At 29.7% G+C, this 21,721-nt stretch overlaps 1 protein-coding gene across 1 annotated transcript; it reads right to left on the bottom strand.

Moving 5' to 3' along the window:
• Positions 1-9,422: 9,422 nt before the first annotated feature.
• LOC114194240 (glycerophosphodiester phosphodiesterase GDPD1, chloroplastic-like) lies at positions 9,423-11,852 on the bottom strand. The gene is made up of 7 exons (XM_028084365.2): positions 11,590-11,852; positions 11,323-11,504; positions 10,963-11,022; positions 10,592-10,870; positions 10,367-10,462; positions 10,078-10,274; positions 9,423-9,977 (listed from the first exon to the last, which is right to left on the bottom strand). The coding sequence occupies exons 1-7, from the start codon at positions 11,684-11,686 to the stop codon at positions 9,743-9,745; spliced, it is 1,146 nt and encodes a 381-aa protein (XP_027940166.1). The 5' UTR covers positions 11,687-11,852; the 3' UTR covers positions 9,423-9,742.
• Positions 11,853-21,721: the final 9,869 nt, after the last annotated feature.

The raw sequence follows: 21,721 nt of genomic DNA, 5'->3' as shown, positions 1-21,721 counted from the left end.
AATTTCAAAATGCATTATAATTTAGCCTATAAATTGATGAAGTATGAAAGAAGTTAAAAGAGAATTAAGTTACTTAAGAAAAAAGAAAGAAGATAAGGGGATAAGAAATAATATTTTGCATTTAGTTCACATGGATTAGTTTGGTAGCGTTTGGCTTGTAAATATGTATGAATGTGATAGGAAGGTACAAGAAGATAAAGTAAGTTATGTGGAAAGAAAAAAAAAGAGATAAGATGAATAACATATAAGACTTATCGCTTTATTAAATGTAAATTATAATGACTTTGACTTGGACTTGGTGGATTATGACACATGTGCATGGCTACATGAATGAAAGGGAGGACTGAAGGAAATGTGAGTTCTGTGAGAAAGAGAGAAAAGAGAGAGAGAGAGAGAGAGAGAGAGGTGGGATCAAAAGATTGGAAGAGATCTTAGTCTTCTAGAAGTATTACTAGTGTGTTCCTTCAACCAATAAGGTAAGGAGAGTGAGGTTAAGCTCTTTCTATGCTAGTCTTAATAAACTCATGTGTGTTATATTAAACTGTTTACTTATTTTGAATTCTATATTATTTTATTTACATCCATTTACCTTATTTCAAATTGTTATATTCTTTATTATTTATATTTGTATTATTTAATTAATCTCCAGATACACACTTATCCTATTTATTTATTTAATTTCATTTAATTTATCTCTGGTACGCATTGGTCATGTTTATTTATTTTATTTTATTTTATTATATCTTTAGTTATGCATTGGTCCTCTTAATTATTTCTTTGGATTTATCACAAGTTGTGCATTGATTTTGTTTCTTTATTTTATTTAATTTATCTCCAATGCAATTAGTCCTATTTAGATATTTTATTTAATTTTTCTCAAGATACGAGCTAGTTTTATTTATTATTTATTTAATATATCACCAGTTATGCACTCGTCGTGTTTTTTCATTTCATTTTATTATCTCTAGTTATGTATTGATCCTTTATATTAATTTATATTTTTGTTATTATATTTTTTTACAACATTTTAATTCATATATAATTATTTATTTAAAGTTCTTACTTAGATTCTTATTTTATCTTATTTTATTTTTTATTATTTTAAAATATCATTATTTTAACAGTAATATTGTTGGTAAACAAGAAAGTTGCCTATAAGTTTTATTGTTATTATATACTCTTTGTGTTTATTTGAATGGTGTATGTATTATTGGTAAAAAAGAATTAATATATCTTGATTGTCATCACATTATATGATTCTTGAAAATGTCCAAGACTATGTTACTTAAGAAAAAGTCATAAGTCTGACTTCAATGAGTTGAGATCAAAATGATGTCAGAGTGTTTGTATTTTAGAAGTCATAGTTTGGCACACTACGGGATGAAAGGTAAGGACCATGGTAGGGTCTAAGAAAGTTTTACAAGGTAGGCGAATATTTGGATATGAAGTTACGTTATTATTAATTTCTCTCCAAGAAAATATTATTGTACAAAAAAAAAATACTCCACTCTTTTATCGAATAATAATTATTTATATAATAGTCGAGGTGTTACATTTAGTGGTATCATAATAGTTCTCCCATCAAGACCTTGGGTCTGTTCTTTTCCAAGTGTGTAGTCTCTACTAATAAGTAGGGGTACAAGTTGTTTATTCTTACATTTTTGTTGAACTAGAGAAGTATAAGATAAATATACTAGTAAGAATAATTAACAACAATTAATACTTGTAGTAAGGATAAGTCTGAAGCAATAGTTGAGACTTAAAAAAAATACAAAAAAAAATTAGATAGCAGAAAATATGAACTGGAAAAAAATGTTGAACCTATGGAAAATCAAGGATTACAAACCTTTTGAAGGAAAACCCAAAAAAAATTAAATGAGGTTTTCATCTTGATGATGCTCAATCATGGTAGCAGAATTTGGAAAAAACAATCATAGCAATGGCATGTGCTAATGCAAATAAAGTCACATTTACTGCCTTTATACTCGTTGACGAAGCTGAAGACTGGTGGAGATTTACAAAGTAACAATTGGAAGATGAAGGGAGAGAAATTACTTAGGAAGTCTTTAAACACAAGTTTTTGCAAAAATATTTTCTAGAGGATCTTCGAAGGAGGAAAGAAGTTGAATTCCTTAATCTTCATCAAAGAACCATGTTTGTAGGAGAATATGCAGCAAAATTTGACGAGTTGTCAAAATTTTGTCCTTACTTTCATGATAAAGTTTATGAATGTTCCCGTTGTTCCAAGTTTGAAAGTGGACTAAGACCTGATATTAAATAAGTTGTTGGTTATTTATAGATCTCTTCATTTCCTACTCTTGTACATCATTGTAGGATTTATGAGGATGATACTAAAGTAAGACAATTCAATGGAGGCAGGGAGAGCCTTTAAGGCACAAAAGAAATGAGTTCAATAATAAGAAATCATATCAACGTCCATCTCATGCTTCCTGGAATTCTTCAAGGCAAAAACATCCCTCTCCTGCCAATACTTTAGGTATAACCAACCTTGTCAAATGTTTCCACTATGGAGGACCTCGTCTATCAAGAAACTACACCACAAGGATTGTGACTTGATCAGTTATGGGAAGCTGAGTCATTATCATAATGAATGTAGATAGTTAAATAAGGAGTGAGGTAATGGGGGAAGTAGTAGTGGATGAAAGAATCAAGTTGGAAGAACAAAGACAACTGAAAGAGTATTCACTATGAATGGTACTGAAGTTGTTCGATCTCAAGATCTAATTCAAGGTAAATGCATCATAAATGGTCACCTTGTTAATGTTTTATATGATTCAGGTGCTACTTATCCCTTTATATCACATAATTGTGTCAAATGTTTAAAATTACCTATCTTTTTATTACCATATAATTTATCTATGTCTTCTCCTATCAATGTCTCAGTCATCACTTCACTTGCATGCACAAATTGTCATAGTTCTATAGGCAATAGAAATTTTTCTATAAATCTTATATGTCTACCATTTTCTCTTATTGTTCTTGGAATGGACTGGTTATCTTCCGACCACGTTCTCCTAAACTGTCACGATAAGACTTTATTTTTTGAATCACATAGGTGAAGTTTCTAACTCAAAAGAATTAGAAGATAGAACTACCAACCACAATGAAATCCTAAAAGGATCCCAAGTATACATGGTCTTAACTTCTTAAAAGTCAAGGAAATTTTATACATTAATAAGTTTCCTATTGTTTGTGAGTATCTTAATGTTTTTCTTGAAGATGTTCTCGGGTTACCTCCATAAAGAGAAATAGAATTCACTACAAACTTTGTACTAGGATCAAGACATGAATAGCCTCTTATAGGATATCACCTCTAGAGTTAGCGGAGTTGAAAAATCAAATAGAGGAATTGTTGGACAAATAATTCCTTAAACCTAGTGTTTCCCCTTAGGGTTCTCTAGTGTTGTTAGTCAAGAAAAAGGATGGCACTATGAGATTATGTGTAGATTATCGTCAACTCAATAAAATCACCAATAAAAACAAACACCATCTCCTAAGGATTCATCATTTGATATATCAACTTAGAGGTGTTGTGGTACATTCCAAAAATTACTTAAAATTTGGCTACCATCAAATTTGAGTCGAAGCGGAAGATATTAAAAAGATAACATTTAGGACAAGATACGGTCATTATGAATACTTGGTAATGCCTTTTGGTGTGACCAATGCTCCTACCATTTTCATGGATTACCTGAATCGTATTTTTCATTAATTTTTGGATAAATTTGTGGTTGTTTTCATTGATGACATTTTAAAGTATTCCAAAAATCATGAAGAGTGTGAGAGACATTTAAGGATTGTTACAAATTCTAAAAGAGAGACAAATGTGTGGAAAATGGTCAAAGTGTGAATTTTGGTTGAAAGAAGTTTAATTTTTAGGACATGTGATATCACAAAGTGGAATTACAGTTGACCCCTCAAAGATTCAAGCGGTATTACTTTGGCAACAACTAAAGAATATAACAAAAATATGTAGTTTCTAAGGATTGGCAAGCTACTATAGAAAATTCGTAGAAGGAATTTCAAAATTAGCATTGCCTTTTGATTAAGTTAACATGTAAAGGTCAACCTTTTGAATGGAATGAAGCGCGTGAGTTCAATTTTCAAGAGTTGAAGAGAAAAAATCAACATTCGCACCTACTTTAATCCTTCCTCACCTTACAAAAAGTTTTGAGGTATATTGTGATGCATGTGGACAAGGATTAGGATGTATACTGATACAATAAGGAAAAGTAATAGCTTAAGCTTCACGACAACTCAAGCAACATAAGCTTAATTATCCTACAAATGATTTGGAATTAGCTATAGTGGTTTTTGCATTGAAAATATGGAAACATTACTTATACGAGGCAAGATTTGAAGCTTTTAGTAACCACAAAAGTTTGAAGTACCTTTTTTATTAGAAAGAACTAAACATGAGACAAGGTAGATAGATGGAATTTCTTAAGAATTACGACTTTGAACTACAATATCACCCTATAAAAGCAAAATTTGTTATCGATGCTTTGAGTCAAAAATTTATACATGTATCTATGATGATGATGAAAGAGTTAGGTCTAATAGAATAATTTAGAGACTTGAACTTAAGTGTAGAACTTAGATCTAATAGTTTATGCTTAGGAATGTTAAAAATTTCAAAGTGGATTCTTGAAAGAAATAAAGGGAGCTTAAGAAAGAGATCAATTTTTACCAAAAAAAAAAAGTTGACAGCAAAAGTAGAAAGAAAGGAATCTGAATTCCACTAGGATTCAAGTGGAATCATCAAGTTTAGAGATAGAATTTGCATACCTTCAAAACAAGAGTTAACAAAACTGACAATGGAGGAAGCCCATAAGAGTAGCTTAAGCATTCATCCGGGTGCTAGAAAGATGATTCAAGACTTGAAGAAAATGTTTAGGTGGTCTGGGATGAAGAAAGTAGTGGTTGAGTTTCGCACATTGTGTAGTGTGTCAGAAAACAAAAGTTGAACATATAAAGCCTTATGGAGAATTGAAATCCTTAGATGTTCCATTATGGAAATAGAAAAGCATATCCATGGATTTTAAGACAGGTTTAGCAAAGATTGTGTCTGGCCATGATGCAATTTGGGTCTTTGTAGATAGATTAACAAAATTTGCTCACTTTATACCTTAAAAAAGTTAGTTATTTGTATATAAACTAAATTATCAAGTTATATGTTGTACCTTCTAGTTTAATTTTTGTTAGGGACCCTTGTTTCACCTCTAAATTTTGGGATACTCTACAAAAAGCCCTGTGAATAAAATTTAGACTTAGTTCAATTTATCACCCTCAAATTGATGGATAATCTGAAAGGACTATCTTATCTTTAGAGGAATTGTTGAGAGCGGGTGCTTAGAACAAACTGGAAGTTGGGATCAATTTCTACCATTGACAAAGTTTACATATAACAACAGTTTCCACTCAAGCATAGGAGTGGCTTTATACGAGGCTCTATATTGGAGAAGATGTATAACCCCGTTGTGTTGGTATGAGAATAGAAATTCTTTAGTTTTGGGAGATAATTGAAGAAGCAATTAATAAGAGTAAGGCTTAAATACCTATTTGGTCCTCGTTTTCGCAGTGTTTGTTGTCGTTGGTCGTAATTTTTTTCAAATGTTTAAAATGGTTCTCATTTTTGCAATTTGTGTTTAATTTGGTCCTTTTATGTCACGTCGTATAAATGGGTAACGAAGCACTGTACAGGTGGCACTATTTGTATTACGTCTTCATTTTGTTTATTACATGTATAGTGAGGTGGATAAATTAGTTTTATAATTAGGGATTAAGGATTTTGGGAAAGCCTGTAATTAAGAATTTAGGATTGAAACCATGTCTCACTCCCCCCTTCCTTCTTCTTCCTCACCTTCTTCTTCTTCCTCTTTAATCTTCAATCCTCTTTCTCTTAACAACAATTCTCATCCTTCAACATCTCAAACTCTCCATGGAAACCATCTCATAATAGAACCCTTCTCTCTCCCAATAAAAACTTCACTACAGGCTTCTCTCCCATGACAAACTCTAACAACCTCTTCATCTTTTCCGTATGGTATTCCAAAGTTCTTAAAATTGCTAACAATCTTGCATATTGACATGGACACAATAGAGAACATCCTTGTTGTATATAGACTTTGGTCTATTACGAATTTTACCATGTCTCTTCATTAGAGAAGGCTAATTCAATGTTATACCTAAATACATGGTCGAAAATTTTCCTTCCATATTGATCATTGTTTTCATCTTTCCTACGTTCAAATACATCCTCTACATTTTCTGAAGAGGTAGCATCATCACTTGATCGAACATTCAAGTTGTCACCAGCATGCAAAGGCAGCAACCATGAAGAGAATTTGCAACTCTTATGCTCCTAAAATCCCTAATTATAGGTTTTTCCCAAATCCCTAATTATAAAACTCATTTGTCCACCTCACTATTCACAAACAGTCCAAGTAATTAAAAAATGGTAGACGTAATGAAAACAATGCCACATGTATAGTGCTTTGTTACTCATTTAAACAGCTAAAAATGATGACCATTGTAAACATTCCAAAAAAATGAGGACCAACCGCAACAAACTATGTGAAAATAAGGACCAAAGAGGTATTTAAGCCTAAGATTAAATTGATTAGGGAAAAGATGAAAACTTCTCAAGGTAGACAAAAAAGTTATTATGACAAACAAAGAAAACCCTTTGAGTTTCAAGAAGGAGACAATGTTTTCTTAAAAGTTACACTTGTAACTAGGGTTGGTTGAGCTCTCAAATTAAGAAAACTTTCATCCAAATTCATTGGTCCTTGTCAAATCCTTAAACGGATTGGTTGTGTTGCCTACCAAATTGCTTTACTTCCAAGCCTTTCAAAACTTCATAGTGTGTTTCATGTGTCCCAACTTCGTAAATATATTCATGACCCTCTTCATATGATAGAACCTGATATAGTACAAATATAAGAAAACCTTACGTATGATGTGCTTCCCATGAAGATTGGAGATCAACGGATTAAGACACTTTAGGGAAAGGATATACCTCAGGTAAAGGTATTGTGGAGTCAAAGAGATGAAGGTAATGCAACTTAGGAGTTAAAAAGTAATATGAAAGAGATGTATCCCCATCTTTTTACAACCAAGTGAATTTCGGGGACAAAATTCCTAAAAGAATGGAAGAAATGTAACATCCCTACTTTTGATAAACTCTATTGCTTATTTTGAAGATAAGACTTATAAATTCTTGCATTTTTACTATTGTTTCGTATTGTATCTAGACATAGTTTGAACATATAAAAAAAAACAAAAGAAAAGAAAAAGAACTATATAAGCTAAAGAGAGAAGCATTATCTCTTCATTAATGGAAGTAATCATTATGTGAAATTCAAAATGAATTGTAATTTGGCCTATAAATTGGTGAAGTATAAAAGAAGCCAAAAGATAATTAAGTAACTTAAGAAAAAAAAAAAAGAAGATAACAAGACAAGAAGAAATATTTTGCATTAAATGCACATGGATTACTTTGAAAAATTTTAGCTTGTAAATATGTATGAATGTGATAGGAAGGTGCAAAGAAAGAAGATAAAGTAAGTCATAATGACTTTGACTTCGCCTTGGTGGATTATGACACATGTGCATTGCTTATAAATACATGGAAGGGATGAGTGAAGTAATAAATGTGAGTTAGGTGAGAAAGTGAGAAGGAAAGAGAAAGAGAGATAAGAGAGAGCAAGAGAGACAAAGAGAGAGAGAGAGAGAGAGAGAGAGATTTTGGAGCAAAAGATTGAAAGAGATCTTAGTCTTCTAAAAATATTGCTAGTGTGTTCCTTCAACAAATAACATAAAGGATAATAAGATTAAGTCTTTCTATGCTAATCTTGATAAATTCATGTATGTTATATTAAATCTTTTACTTATTTTGAATTATATATTATTTTATTTACTTCCATTTAACTTTATATTTGACACAAGAATATGTGACATTGTATGTAGAAGAAGAATTATAAAAAACTAAAAAAATATTTTCATTTTAGTATTTTTTATATTTATAAATATTTTTTATAAACCATATGCTTTTTAATTGTATTATAATATTTATAGTTGGAATGATATATTACTAATGTTATCTGTAACGTTATAACATAAATAACATAAATGATGTGTTCCACAATATATATTTACTAAACAAATTAATTATATAAAAATATACTTATATTAAATATCTTATAGGCGATAAAATGAGACAACCTACTTTAATCCTGTCCACCATCATTTGAAATCTTAACGCATTCCATCTCGTTAGAGGATGAGTTTGTGTGAGCTCACCAGTTTTTTTATAATCTTTTTTTTAATATGTATTGTTTAAAATTTCACTTAATGTATCTTTTTATAAATCCTTAATTAACTATTATCTTTAATTAAATAAATGATAAGATTATTAATTTTACATATTAAGTTATTTTATTATAATTAATAATTAAAACTAAGTATTAATTATTAATTTTTTATCTTTGAATTAATATAATAAAAAAAATTCTATTAAACTACTTTTTATTTTTAATTTTAGAAGCATCGAGCCAAGAAAAGAAACATATTTAAGAAATTGAAATTAGCATCCACCCCCCCTAAATTTTAGTGAGCCGATCCGCGGGACTTGAACTTCCTCGTCATCCCTTAACATGTTCATCGCTTTGCACTTCAAATAATAGCTTCATTACTGAGTACAAAAAGTCAACCTGCCACACGAAAATTCAAAAGGATATTAAATTGGACAAATGAATTTTGTTGAAGTAGAGAATAATTCGGAGAAAAAAAATGACAACAGATCACTTTTAAACTCAGAATTTTCGTCAAATACTTCTAAAAGTGGATAGGATAAATTAGTAATATCTTTTTCGAAAAGTTAGAACTCAATTTTTTTTGTTATTATAACAGTCTAAAACCTATACGCTAACAATAATCCAAATTAAACACGTTAATAATAACTATATTCATAGGTTATTTTATCCTGTATTAATACATTAACTCAACCAAAAATCAATTCCTTAATATAATTTTTTTTTAAACTGTTCGATGTCGTAAACATTGTTTTATCTTCCTTTATTTTCACTCAAACATCATTTTACGTTTCCCTCACTTACGCATCAAATTAGTATTTCTAATTCAATTTTGTTTAAATAGTTAATTTAATCGAATCATATTCAAAAGTTACATCAAAATATTGATATTGAAAAGGAAATATTTTAAAATATAACCCACAGTAAAATACAAAGAACACCGATTCAATCCAATCCAAGTTAAAGTTTGCTAGGATTTGATGAAACTTATCTCAATCCGTAACATATAACACTCTGTCCATAATAAGAACACGAAAAAGAGACCAACATTTAAAAATCACAGCAAAAATTCTTGGTAGGAAGAAGAAGAGAGAAAGTTTGGTATGTTCTCATTGAAATGGTAGACAATAATACAAGAACGGTGTAACAACATTGGTGCAATATAGAGATATTTTTGTCACTATTTGCACGAGGTCCTTCAAACTACTTAATTCGTACAGAATATCTTTCCATTATATCCCCAAGAGAAAAGAAGAAACATATGTACAAGGGTTGAGCTTTTATGGAACCCCTCCAAAGGGTTCCACTCTTTTGTGAAAGGCCGTGTATATCATCTGTAAACTACTGAGTGTATATATTGTAATAGGCCAAGTCAATTAAAAGCCGCATCTTTCTCTTGTTAGTTTTCAAATTTGTATCAATTGTGGGATAAGCTTCAAAAGGAAAGATAAATCCTGCTGTGAAAATTGTGGATTTGAGTTACCCTGTACCGTCCCACTTCCCTCCGTCAAACCCTCCCCTTCACCACCATTTTTTGGCTTTATCATATCTGCAACGGCCTCGGTGATTTCTTTAACCAAATCCACAATTACTCCATCAATTCCCATTAGATGTTGCATGTAAACTGCCTCAGGAACATTGCTGCAATGTCAAAGATAATAATCAGCAAAAATGTTACACCAAAAAACATTCTCTTCTCAACCAATTAATAAAGGAAAGAGAGTACTCAAAACAAGCATACTTTAATTTGCCGTAAGAAAGGAGACAGAGCTTGGACTCCTTTATCTTGGTTACTGTAGCAGGATCTCTAAATATCCCTTTAATTTCTGAGACAATTCCTTCCAATCCATTCTCCACAGAGAGCTTCATGGCCTCCTCCAATGAGTTTCTCCTCACATCTTCATAGATTTCACATCCCCCATTTGTCAAGAAAAAAACCTGGTTGTTCCAACAAATTAACCACAACATCAGATCCAGTTAAAGAAATAAAATAATTTCCCAGAACAACTAAAAAGGATTAAAGAACTAACTGGGTAGTTGCTTTGCAATTTCCGGATGAGCAAGGCAGCATCTGGCTGGAATGTTGAGAAGATAATAGGTCTGTCCTTGGCATATTCAAACACAACCTGCACCCCACAAGTACCAAAGAAATTGACAGGAGATCCAAGTCACCACTTTTGAAATGTAAAACTGAAACAAAACACTCGGTGTCCCCAGAACACATTTTAGGCTTAAAATTAACTCTCTTTGTGTACCTTTAAGATGGTTTGAAGGACATGGACGAGATAATCTTGCTCATAGACAATGTGATCATCGAACTTCAACTCAATGTTAAAACCAAGAGCGGGTTCCACCTTCACAAAAGCTTCTTGGAGAGTGCACAGTGAGTCGTCTTGTTCAACATCCCATGGCATTATCTTCCCATCTTTTTTCCTTAGCAAAACCTTTCCCTCATTGCCATTGTCTCTCTGAGGCCCATAAGAAAGAAACTCAGAGAGACTCAGCTCTGTGATCCTCCTTCCAAATACAGCACCCTGCAACACACATTAATTCCACCATAACTAACCGAAAAAACTCGACCCATTGAAAAGAAAAAACAAAGCATTGCGAAAAGAAAAAAACTCACATTCTCCTCCGAGAAGATGAAATCGTCGTGGAAAATGACGGGGCAATCATCTCTCGTCACCTACAAAAAAAAACGTGCATTTTCCGCTTTAATTTTTCAATTCGTTTTCTTTTCAAATTTTTTCAATAAAAAAAAATGCAACGCGTCAAATCAGCACCGATTCGACGGAAGAAAAGGAGCAGACGGTTTCAAAAACGGCCGAGAAAGGCAAGATATTTACAGAAAAGCCACCGAGGCAAAATCGGAAAAGGAGAAAAGTAGTTATGGCGACGCACAAGAAGAGAAAACGGTGCGCGCGGGTGGAACGTTGAAATGCATTGAATGCAGAAAGCGAAAGAGGAAAATAACAGAAAGGGTTACCTGAACGTCAAATTCTATGAAATCAAGAGGAAAAGTAGAGGCGGCGTTGAAGGACATAATGGTATTTTCCTTTATGGCTCTCATTCTTCGATCCGAAGATTGCAGAACGTTCATGCCGTTACCCCTGTGGCCGATGACGACGAACTTGGGCATCTTGAAGCCACTCCGACCCATCTCCACCCCTGCATTAAAGATTATGAACAACACGTTAGGAAGAAAAACAAGAAAAGGGAAGAGGAGAAGGGAAGAAGAAGAGGCGGTAAGAACCGTTGGGGAAGCGGGAGGAGCAGAGGGCGAGAGAGGCGTTCTCGGGGACGTGGTCAAGGGAAGGGACGTCGGTGACATGGACGGCCTTGAGAGCCATTTGGGTGGAAGGAGAGAGAGAGAGGAGGAGAGGGAAAGGGAGGTGGCGGTGAGGAAGGTGCCGGATGGTTTGTTGGTGGTGGTGGTGAAGAACAACGCATGGTTTGGTGCGCTATTTATTGCTTCCACCTACGCCAAATTCACCCTCCGATGGATCTCCCCACGAATATTCCCCTCCCATCTCATATGCTTCGGATATTCCCTTCCTCCCCTGTCATTTTACACCCTTTCAATTTCAACCTACACTTTTCTTTTTCTTAATCTTTTCCTCTTCAATCATTGCTAATTTTAATTTTCATCCAAACATTTACGCGTAATTTTACATTATTTGCTAATTTATCGGACTGGATTTTCAACTAATATATTCCTCTAATATTTCAATAATCCCATATTTTTATAAAATATATATTTCAAAATAATAACCGAATTTTTTTATACCCAACAAAATATTGTTTTTTTTAACAAACACCTTCTCAACCATTTAAACCACTACAACAACCAATAATTAGTTTATCTATTACAACTTCCAAAAATAAAAGCAAAAGCAAATGGCCATGAATACCTTTCAATTCCAACATAATAGTCTGAAGCTAGCATAAAAACATCTTGAAACAAGGAATGGGTGTCATCAATTTCCAGCACAAACTGTTCTAAACCCCAAAATGGAAGCCTTATGACCTTTTTAAAGGGAAAAGTTACAATATTTTATTTTTTTGAGATTGGATAATTTTTTTAAAAATAATTCTTTATTTATGTGATAAAATAAATTATTAAATATTTTTTGCTTAAAAAATTAAATTTCTAAAATAACATTAACTTAATTTTTACAAAATTATATATATTTTTTAGTGATTGTAAGGGTAGTGGGAACGGAACAAGGTCACAGGTGTGGTTCAAAAGAACATTGGTGGCGGGTGAGAAGTGGCTGGGTGACAGCTGGGTATTATATTATACCCGTTGACCTGTGACAAAGAAGGCAAAATACAAAGTTTTTGTTCTTGATGAAAATCTATGGTGGGATCGTCCGAACATTGCGGACTAGGGTTTTTTATAAGATAGAGGATGAATGAAGAAACATAATTGATCGGATATGACGTGGTGACACAACAGCATGCATGTAGATAGATGGTGCTAGATAGAGAGAGGTGGGTGGGTATAATTGGATAAGATTAAAGGAAGGATTAGGAATGACTCATGGCTGGCTTGGCCAAACTAAAATTAAATGTGTTTAGTTTTATTTAATGATAAAAACTGACGTTGTGTTTGTATGTTTAGGAAAATAAAATAAAATAAATTAAAATAGGGTGAAAACAATTTGCGAAAAGAAAAATAGGAAAGAATGTTTTAAAAATTATGTAATTTAATTTATTTGATATACAAGATAGAAACATGAGTAAAAATATAATCATACTTGTTCTTACCTGAAACCGGCGAGGATTTTGGAGATGAGTCCTCTGAGAGGTCAACTGTCATCCGATTCAGAAAGAAGAGGATTGAGTTCCAACACATGTCTCTCTAATGCTTAAGTCGACGAGAGAATCTATAACAATATATAAAGGGGATTCCCCTTTTTGTGTCCACTTTTCAAAATACCGATTTTACCCTTTAAATATAACAATTTATTAAATTTTAAAAAATTGACCGTTACTTTTACAAACTTTTTATAAAATCAGATGTCTCTGTTTCTTCTCTTCTTCTTTATTTATCAATGGTTATTCTTTTATCTGTTTTGATATATTTTACTTTATTTTTAATAAATATAATTTTAAAATATATATTAACTTAATAATATTATAATATCACGCATTTTAAAAAATACATACACACAGGCGCGATAGCGCCTGTGTTACGCTAGTATATATAGTATGAATTGTATGAGATGTTCACTTCTCACTGAGATTAAATAGACTCATAATATAGGCTAATATTTGATATATTAATAAATAATAACAATATATATGTTTTTTCTGTTGATAGATTAAAAAAAACAGAAAGATATAATAAATAATTATATCAGTCAAATTTAAATTCGGTTGAAGCAACCTTTTATAATTCTTTTTTTTTTCCTTTGTTATTAATTTAACTTAAAACTAAAAAATAATAATTTATATAATAAAGAGTAGTGAAAACATAAGAACTATAAGAACTATGCGCATACGCATGTGTTTTTATTTATTTTTTTTAATAAAAATTTATTAAACTATAAAGTAATTCTTATTAAAAATGATTACAAAAATAAATAAATTGTATATTTTTTATTATTTTATAGTTTTTTATTACAAATAATAATTTATATTTAAAAATGTACTATTAAAATGATAAAATTTTAATTTTAATTTATAAAATAATTAAAATTATATTAACGATCATTTAATAGGTAAAAATAGGTAAAAGTAGAGATGTAATTATTTTATTTTAAAATAATGGTTCTTTTTAAGGTTCTCTTCTATATGAGATTCAATAGGATTCAAATAAATTATGTCTTCTTCATAGGATTCGAAGTATCTAAAACCATATCCACATTATTTTCAAATATTCATTTTTTATTTCCAAATTTTTTCCAATTTAATTTATAACAATTTTCACATTAAATCCACCCATGTATTAATTTTTCACTTTGATAAAGATACTTTGAATTTTCTTCAAAAGTATAATCACTTATATAGGAATTAAATATATTAATTTTTATAATTTTATTGTAAATAGTTTTTATTTATTTTGTAAATAACTTTCTAATTAAAAAAGGACTAAGTTTAAAAAACATATCAACTCACAAAAGATCTATTTATTTATTTATTAAAAATGATTATAATAAATTATTTTCCAAATCAGAAGTATATATTTATATCTTGTTCTATATATCTATATATATAGATTGTATTTTTTTTTTTAATAAGAGGTGTATTTCCGAATTCTTTATCTTATATTTCAATTTTGCACAAATATTTGTCATGGTTTTGTCATTAAAAGATATCTCGAAGGTGAAGAGATATGAGTATTTAAATTACATTTGATTTCAAAATCGAAATGATATAGAATTTATTAGGTGTACCGAAACATAATTTATATTAAGAAAATTATAAAAATAAATAATTTGTATAATTTTTTATTACTAAATAGTTTTTTATTATAAATAATTATTTAAATTAGTAAGAAAAGATAGATCATATAAATGTATACGGTAAAGTATTTTATATTCTTTCTATTTTTTATTTCTTCTAAATATTTGGTTTGTCATGAAACTCATTCGCATCTCCAATATATTTTTTATCTTATCATAACATTTATGTAATTATGTTAAAATGATGTATGTCAATTAAAAAAAATTATGTCTAACATTTGAATATTTCTATTATTTTTTAATATTTTTATTTATTGTATATTTGTTTTTCACATGAGAATGTTTAATACTCTCAATTTAAGTGTTTAATAGGATAAACATTTCATTTACTAGGTAATATAAAAAAAATTCTTTACTTATTATTATTATTATTTTTTATTTCATTTGAAGAACTCTTTTATTTCGCTAAAACAATTTTTGTTATTTCTCAACCATTGAGTATATATGTTGATATTTGAAAAGTTTTCTTAGATCTCTAAGATATTTTTCGTCTTATCATACCCTTAATTATAAATTTGTTTTTCTTTGTGCAATTCCTTCCAATAGTTTCCAAATTATTTATAAGACACACATTTGTTAATTTTTTTAATATTTTTATTTTTGTTTATTTTCATCATGTAGAATATTATTTTGATAAATTTTATCTAATTATTTTTTAATTTCTAACTCATTACAATCATACTTAAATTTTTTTCACTATAATTGTATAAATAATTTTTATTTACTACAATATAAAAATTTAATGTAATTGCCATGAATATTTTTTTATCATCATCCAACATATATTGGAGTTTAAAAGATACAAGATCTATAATAAAATTTTATTATGTTTATTATTTATGTTTTGTGTCATTTTTTTATCAACCATTGAGTATATATGTTGATATTTGAAAAGTTTTCTTAGATCTCTAAGATATTTTTCATCTTATCATACCATTAATTATATATTTATTTTTCTCTGTGTGATTCCTTCCAATAGTCTCCAAATTGTTTATAAGACACACATTTGTTAATTTTTTAATATTTTTATTTTTCGTTTATTTTCATCATGTAGAATACTATTTCGATAATTTTTATCTAATTATTTTTTATTTTCTTACTCATTACAATCATATTTTAATTTTTTCACTATAGTTGTATAAATAATTTTTATTTACTACAATATAAAAATTTAATGTAATTGCCATGAATATTTTTTTACCACCATCCAACATATATTGTGGTTCAAAAGATATAAGATCTATGTTAAAATTTTATTATTATATTTATTATTTGTTCTTTGCGTCATTTTGATCAAGTGATGTATTATAATTTTTATTAGTGTATAAAAAATAGATTCATTATAATTTAAAAAATTGAAGTATACAAACATTTAAAATATATTTTAATTTAAATATTTTTTCCTTTTATATTTTTTTAAAAATATATTTTTCCTTTTATATTTTTTAAAAAATATTTTTAAAATTTATCAACTAGGTTTCATTAATGTTTGCAAATTTAATAAATGTTTTGGTTCTCATCAAATTTTATTTGGTATTATAATCTAAAATGTAAACAATTATAATTTATTTCAAAGTATTTGATATCGAAGAAACAACCATACTCCTAATATTGAATATTTAATAATATTATGTTTCCTTTACCGTAATTTTTTATAAAAATTAATTAAAATTAATATTAAAGTAGTAAGAAAACGGGTATGGGTATGGGTACGAGATTACACCCGTTACCCGGTGGGGATGGGGATGGGACAAAAGTTTGATACCTGTTGGGTTTGGGTATGGGGATGGGGATGAATTTTTTTTTTACGAAGATGGGTATGAGATAGTGAAACCCGTCCCCGTCCCGCCCCGTTGCCATCCCTAAGTGGGAACATATGCTCAATTTTTTATTTTAGTAAAAGTTTATTGAACCATAAATCTTTTCTATTAAAAATAAATATAAAAGTAAATAATTTGTATAATTTAATATTATTAAATAGATTTTTATTATAAATAATTATTTAAATTTAAGGAGAGAATATAGATTGGATAAGTGTATAAAGTTTAATGATGAAAAATATTAAATAAACTCATATATATATATATATATATATATATATATATATATATATATATATATATATATATATATATATGATAATGAGATAATAATGAACATAACTTAGAAATATAATAAATAATTAAATTAGTCACACCTAGGTGTGGTGAAATTGAATATTTCTATTAAAAAAGGTTATTAGGACAAGGAATTCCATTAATAACCGGCCGTTGTGATCTTTTGGAACAACTTGATGAATTTAGTAAATCTTTTTATGAGACTCCAATGACTATAGATAGGACCTATCCAATTTCTACAGTACAATGACTAGTTGTTCACGAACTAGTAGTATCCCTGTTTCTTTTTTGAGATCAATATCAACAATGTATTCATCCAACTTTTTTGAGATCAATATCACCAATGCATTCATCCCATGATAAAATGAGTACATACATACAATTAGTTTTAAATACGTGACATTTTATAATTATTCTTTTTTGATTGTTATTAGTTTAACTTAAAATTGAAAAACATTTTATATATTTATCTAAATAGGGTGAAAAAAATTTGCGAAAAAAAAATGAGGAAAGAATGTTTTAAAAATTATGTAATTTAATTTATTTGATACAAGATAGAAACATGAGTAAAAATATAATGATACTTGTTTTTACCTGAAACCGGCGAGGATTTTGGAGATGAGTTAACCTCCTCCTCTGAGAAGTCAACTGTCATCCGATTCAGAAAGAAGAGGATTGAGTTCCAACACATGTCTCTCTAATGCGTAAGTTAATTCTCTAATGCTTAAGTCGACGAGTTAATATAAATAGTATGAATTGTATGAGATGTTCACTTCTCACTGAGATTAAATAGACTCATAATATAGGTTAGTATTTGATATATTAATAAATAATAACAATATATATGTTTTTTCTGTTGATAGATTAAAAAAAAAAACAGAAAGATATAATAAATAATTATATCTGTCAAATTTAAATTCGGTTGAAGCAACCTTTTATAATTTTTTTTTCCTTTGTTATTAATTTTACTTAAAACTAAAAAATATTAGTTTATATAATAAAGAGTGGTGAAAACATAAGAACTATAAGAACTATGCGCATACGCATGTGTTTTTATTTTTATTTTTTAACAAAAATTTATTAAACTATAAAGTAATTCTTATTAAAAATGATTACAAAAATAAATAAATTGTATATTTTTTATTATTTTATAGTTTTTTATTACAAATAATAATTTAAATTTAAGAATGTACTTATTAAAATGATAAAATGATAATTTTAATTTATAAAATAATTAAAATTATATTAACGATCATTTAATAGGTAAAAATAGGTAAAAGTAGAAATGTAATTAGATGAGATTCAATAGGATTCAAATAAATTATGTCTTCTTCATAGGATTCGAAGTATCTAAAACCATATCCACATTATTCCCAAATATTCATTTTTTATTTCCAATTTTTTCCAATTTAATTTATAACAATTTTCACATTAAATCCATCCATGTATTAATTTTTCACTTTGATAAAGATACTTTGAATTTTCTTCAAAAGTATAATCACTTATATAGGAATTAAATATAATTAATTTTTATAATTTTATTGTAAATAGTTTTTATTTATTTTGTAAATAACTTTCTAATTAAAAAATGACTAAATTTAAAAAACATATCAACTCACAAAAGATCTATTTTTTTATTTATTAAAAATGATTATAATAAATTATTTTCCAAATCAGAAGTATATATTTATATCTTGTTCTATATATCTAAATATATAGATTGTATTATTTTTTTTAATAAGAGGTGTATTTCCGAATTCTTTATCTTATATTTCAATTTTGTACAAATATTTGTCATGATTTTGTCATTAAAAAACATCTCAAAGGTGAAGAGAGATATGAGTATTTAAATTGCGCTTGACCTCAAAATCGAAAAGATGTGAGACTTATTGGGTGTACGGAACATAATTTATATTAAGAAAATCATAAAAATAAATAATTTGTATAATTTTTTATTACTAAATAGTTTTTTTATTATAAATAATTATTTAAATTAGTAAGAAAAGATAGATCATATAAATATATAAGGTAAAGTGTTTTATAAAGAGTAAGATTAAGTAAATATATAACTTTTATATATATATATATATATATATATATATATATATATATATATATATATATATTTGATATATAATAACAAGATAACAAGATAAGGACAAGATAACTTAAAAATATAATAAATAATTATATTTGTAACACCCCATTTAATTAAGTACGCGAAATTAAAGGAAGCGTTACAAGAAAGATAACATAAAAGCGCAGTCTAGAAGTTTTAAACTCAACTCCATACAACCAATGGCACACCACGATGCCCAAAAGAAAACTAGATGAAGAGTTAACCAAAGTACATAAATCCAAGGACGAACAATTACGTGAGTCACAACCCTAGATAAACTCATACGGAAATAAACACTAGTCCATGCGGACTATGCAGCGAAATCTCCATCCCTTGTTGCCTATGGGTGTTCCTCGCATCTGCTTACCAATAAGTTGATGATCATCGTAAAAGAGAGTACCACACAGCAGGTCACACAACAAAGAAAGTAGGGTAAGCTAGAGCACAAAAGATTTCATTCATCAAATCATATATAATTCCACAATACCGTACATTCAAATCAACCAAGCATGTTATGACTGTTCAGGCAATACACTACGACACGACTCAACTCATCCGGATACATATAACCATGGTCGGATTCAGCGGATGCTTGCACTTGTAGTGGATACCTCTGCTCACCCCTGAGCTATGTGTTACAAGTGTTTCAATGAATCAATTTCCCTTACCACAAGGTTAGCCCTTAATGAATTTTAGGCCTCCTGCTACTCTCACCACAGGAGTCAGTCCGCTCTAAGTGAGACTAACTGACCCTTTAGAGTGTCAGGATGCAATCCTTACCTTGAATCCTTACCTAGTTATACAGATGGGGCACCACCATAGACACCCACTAACAAGGGTCAGGGAATTACGTCCCGACCACTGAAGCACGACCCTGAAAGTCTCACCTAGAGACCCCAAGGAATTATGCACTGACACAAACAAAACAAGATCACACAGTCAAATAGTATTCACCATGCAAGGATATATTCATTATGTCAACCTTTAAAGCCAATACCTTTCACGTATCCAGGTCCAACTCATCATAACCCATCCATGCTCATAGGATTCAACTCATCTCGTTATCATGCCACTTTAATAATACCCATCTCATTTAGTTCACATGCCAATTTTCACACCAAACCCATCATCTACAATCCATGAATAATGCCATGCATACATAACACTCCATTATATACATGTTTCTCATCATAACATTCATACCCAACCAAATACCAATCATTCAAGAGTAAACAAGCATCCAACAGCGCACTGCCTCGCCCAGCCCCTCGCTCAGGCTGAAGGGTCTCGCTCAGGCGAGACGTGCTCGCATCTGCTCGAGAAAAGCATCAAGAAACCAACGTGGGATCTCACTTAGGTGAGACCCCTCTCACTTGGGCGAGATGGCGAGATGTTCGCTCGCTCAAAAATTGAGCGGGTCGCCTGGGCGACCTTTTGCGCAAAAGGGTTTGGGCGAGTCCCTATTCGGCGAGACTGGCTCGCTTAGGCGAGATTATCAGGTCTCACCACTGTTTCACTTGCAGCAGCTATATTTTTCAAACCAACCAATCATACAAGGTATCCCACGTATCAAAACGAATGATTAATCCATACAATCAACAACCAACTCAAGAACAGGCCAAAAACAACTTAAACTTGAAACCCTAACTTCCCGTACCTGGAAAAAGGGTTAACAGAAACCTTGACGGCACGACCGCGAGCACTACAGCTCTAGGAACGGACTAGCGAGCTGAAAATAGAAGGTAAACGGGACAAAGGACGGAGTATTACAAAACTGTAACTGTGAACTACGAAGGAATAACAATGGAACCCATACAATCTAGAAAGCGGCACTTACGTGGAGTAGGAGCTGGTTCCGAGCTAGTTCGAGAAGGCTTAGGGCAAAACCCTAGCAGAACGTCTTTTGAGGGCAAGGAGGGGATGAAGGCTGGTTCTGTGAAATAATGAGAGTAAGTGTGTTAGGCCAGCTTAGGGTTTGGTTATATCACTTGGGCCAGCCCTAGGCCCAAATACAAGGGACAGCCCTTTTCCTTTAGAGCAGAAAATAATAAAGTAGATTTTTAATGGGTCTTACAATATTGGTCACACTTTGATAAAAGTGAACATTTCTATTAAAAATGAGTACATACATCCAATTAATTTTAACTACTTGACATTTTACAATTATTATTTTCTGTTTGTTATTAGTTTAACTTAAAACTGAAAAATATTAATCTATATATCTGAAAAACATTCATCTATATTAAAGACGAGTTGGAGCATATGCTCAATTTTTTATTTTAGTAAAAATTTATTAAACCATAAATCTTTTCTATTAAAATAAATATAAAAATAAATAATTTGTATAATTTAATATTATTATATAGATTTTTATTATAAATAATTATTTAAATTTAAGGAGAGAATATAGATTGGATAAGTGTATAAAGTTTAATGGTGAAAAATATTAAATAAACTCATATATATATATATATATATATATATATATATATATTTATATTTGATATATGATGACATGATAATGAGATAATGACAACATAATTTAGAAATATAATAAATAATTATATTGGTCACACCTAGATGTGGTGAAAGTGAATATTTCTATTAAAAAAGGTTATTAGGACAAGAAATTTCATTAATAACTGGTCGTTGTGATCCTTTGGAACAACTTGATGAATT

The sequence above is a fragment of the Vigna unguiculata genome, chromosome 1 (assembly GCF_037176805.1).
Source record: "Vigna unguiculata cultivar grain cowpea cultivar isolate G323 ecotype 2 chromosome 1, ASM3717680v1, whole genome shotgun sequence".
In the NCBI taxonomy this organism is placed as follows: domain Eukaryota; kingdom Viridiplantae; phylum Streptophyta; class Magnoliopsida; order Fabales; family Fabaceae; genus Vigna; species Vigna unguiculata.
The sequence above is the reverse complement of the archived record's forward strand: the minus strand, read 5'-3'. Positions and strand labels throughout refer to the sequence as shown.

What these genes read in the sequence shown, in the direction of transcription:
- LOC114194240 (XM_028084365.2), bottom strand. Translation starts at nt 11,686, where the DNA reads ATGGCTCTCAAGGCCGTCCATGTCACCGACGTCCCTTCCCTTGACCAC. An exon ending in CTCCTCCCGCTTCCCCAACG is followed by an intron (nt 11,505 to 11,589) that starts GTTCTTACCGCC and finishes TCTTTAATGCAG; the next exon opens with GGGTGGAGATGGGTCGGAGT. An exon ending in CTTTCTTACGGCAAATTAAA is followed by an intron (nt 9,978 to 10,077) that starts GTATGCTTGTTT and finishes TTGACATTGCAG; the next exon opens with CAATGTTCCTGAGGCAGTTT.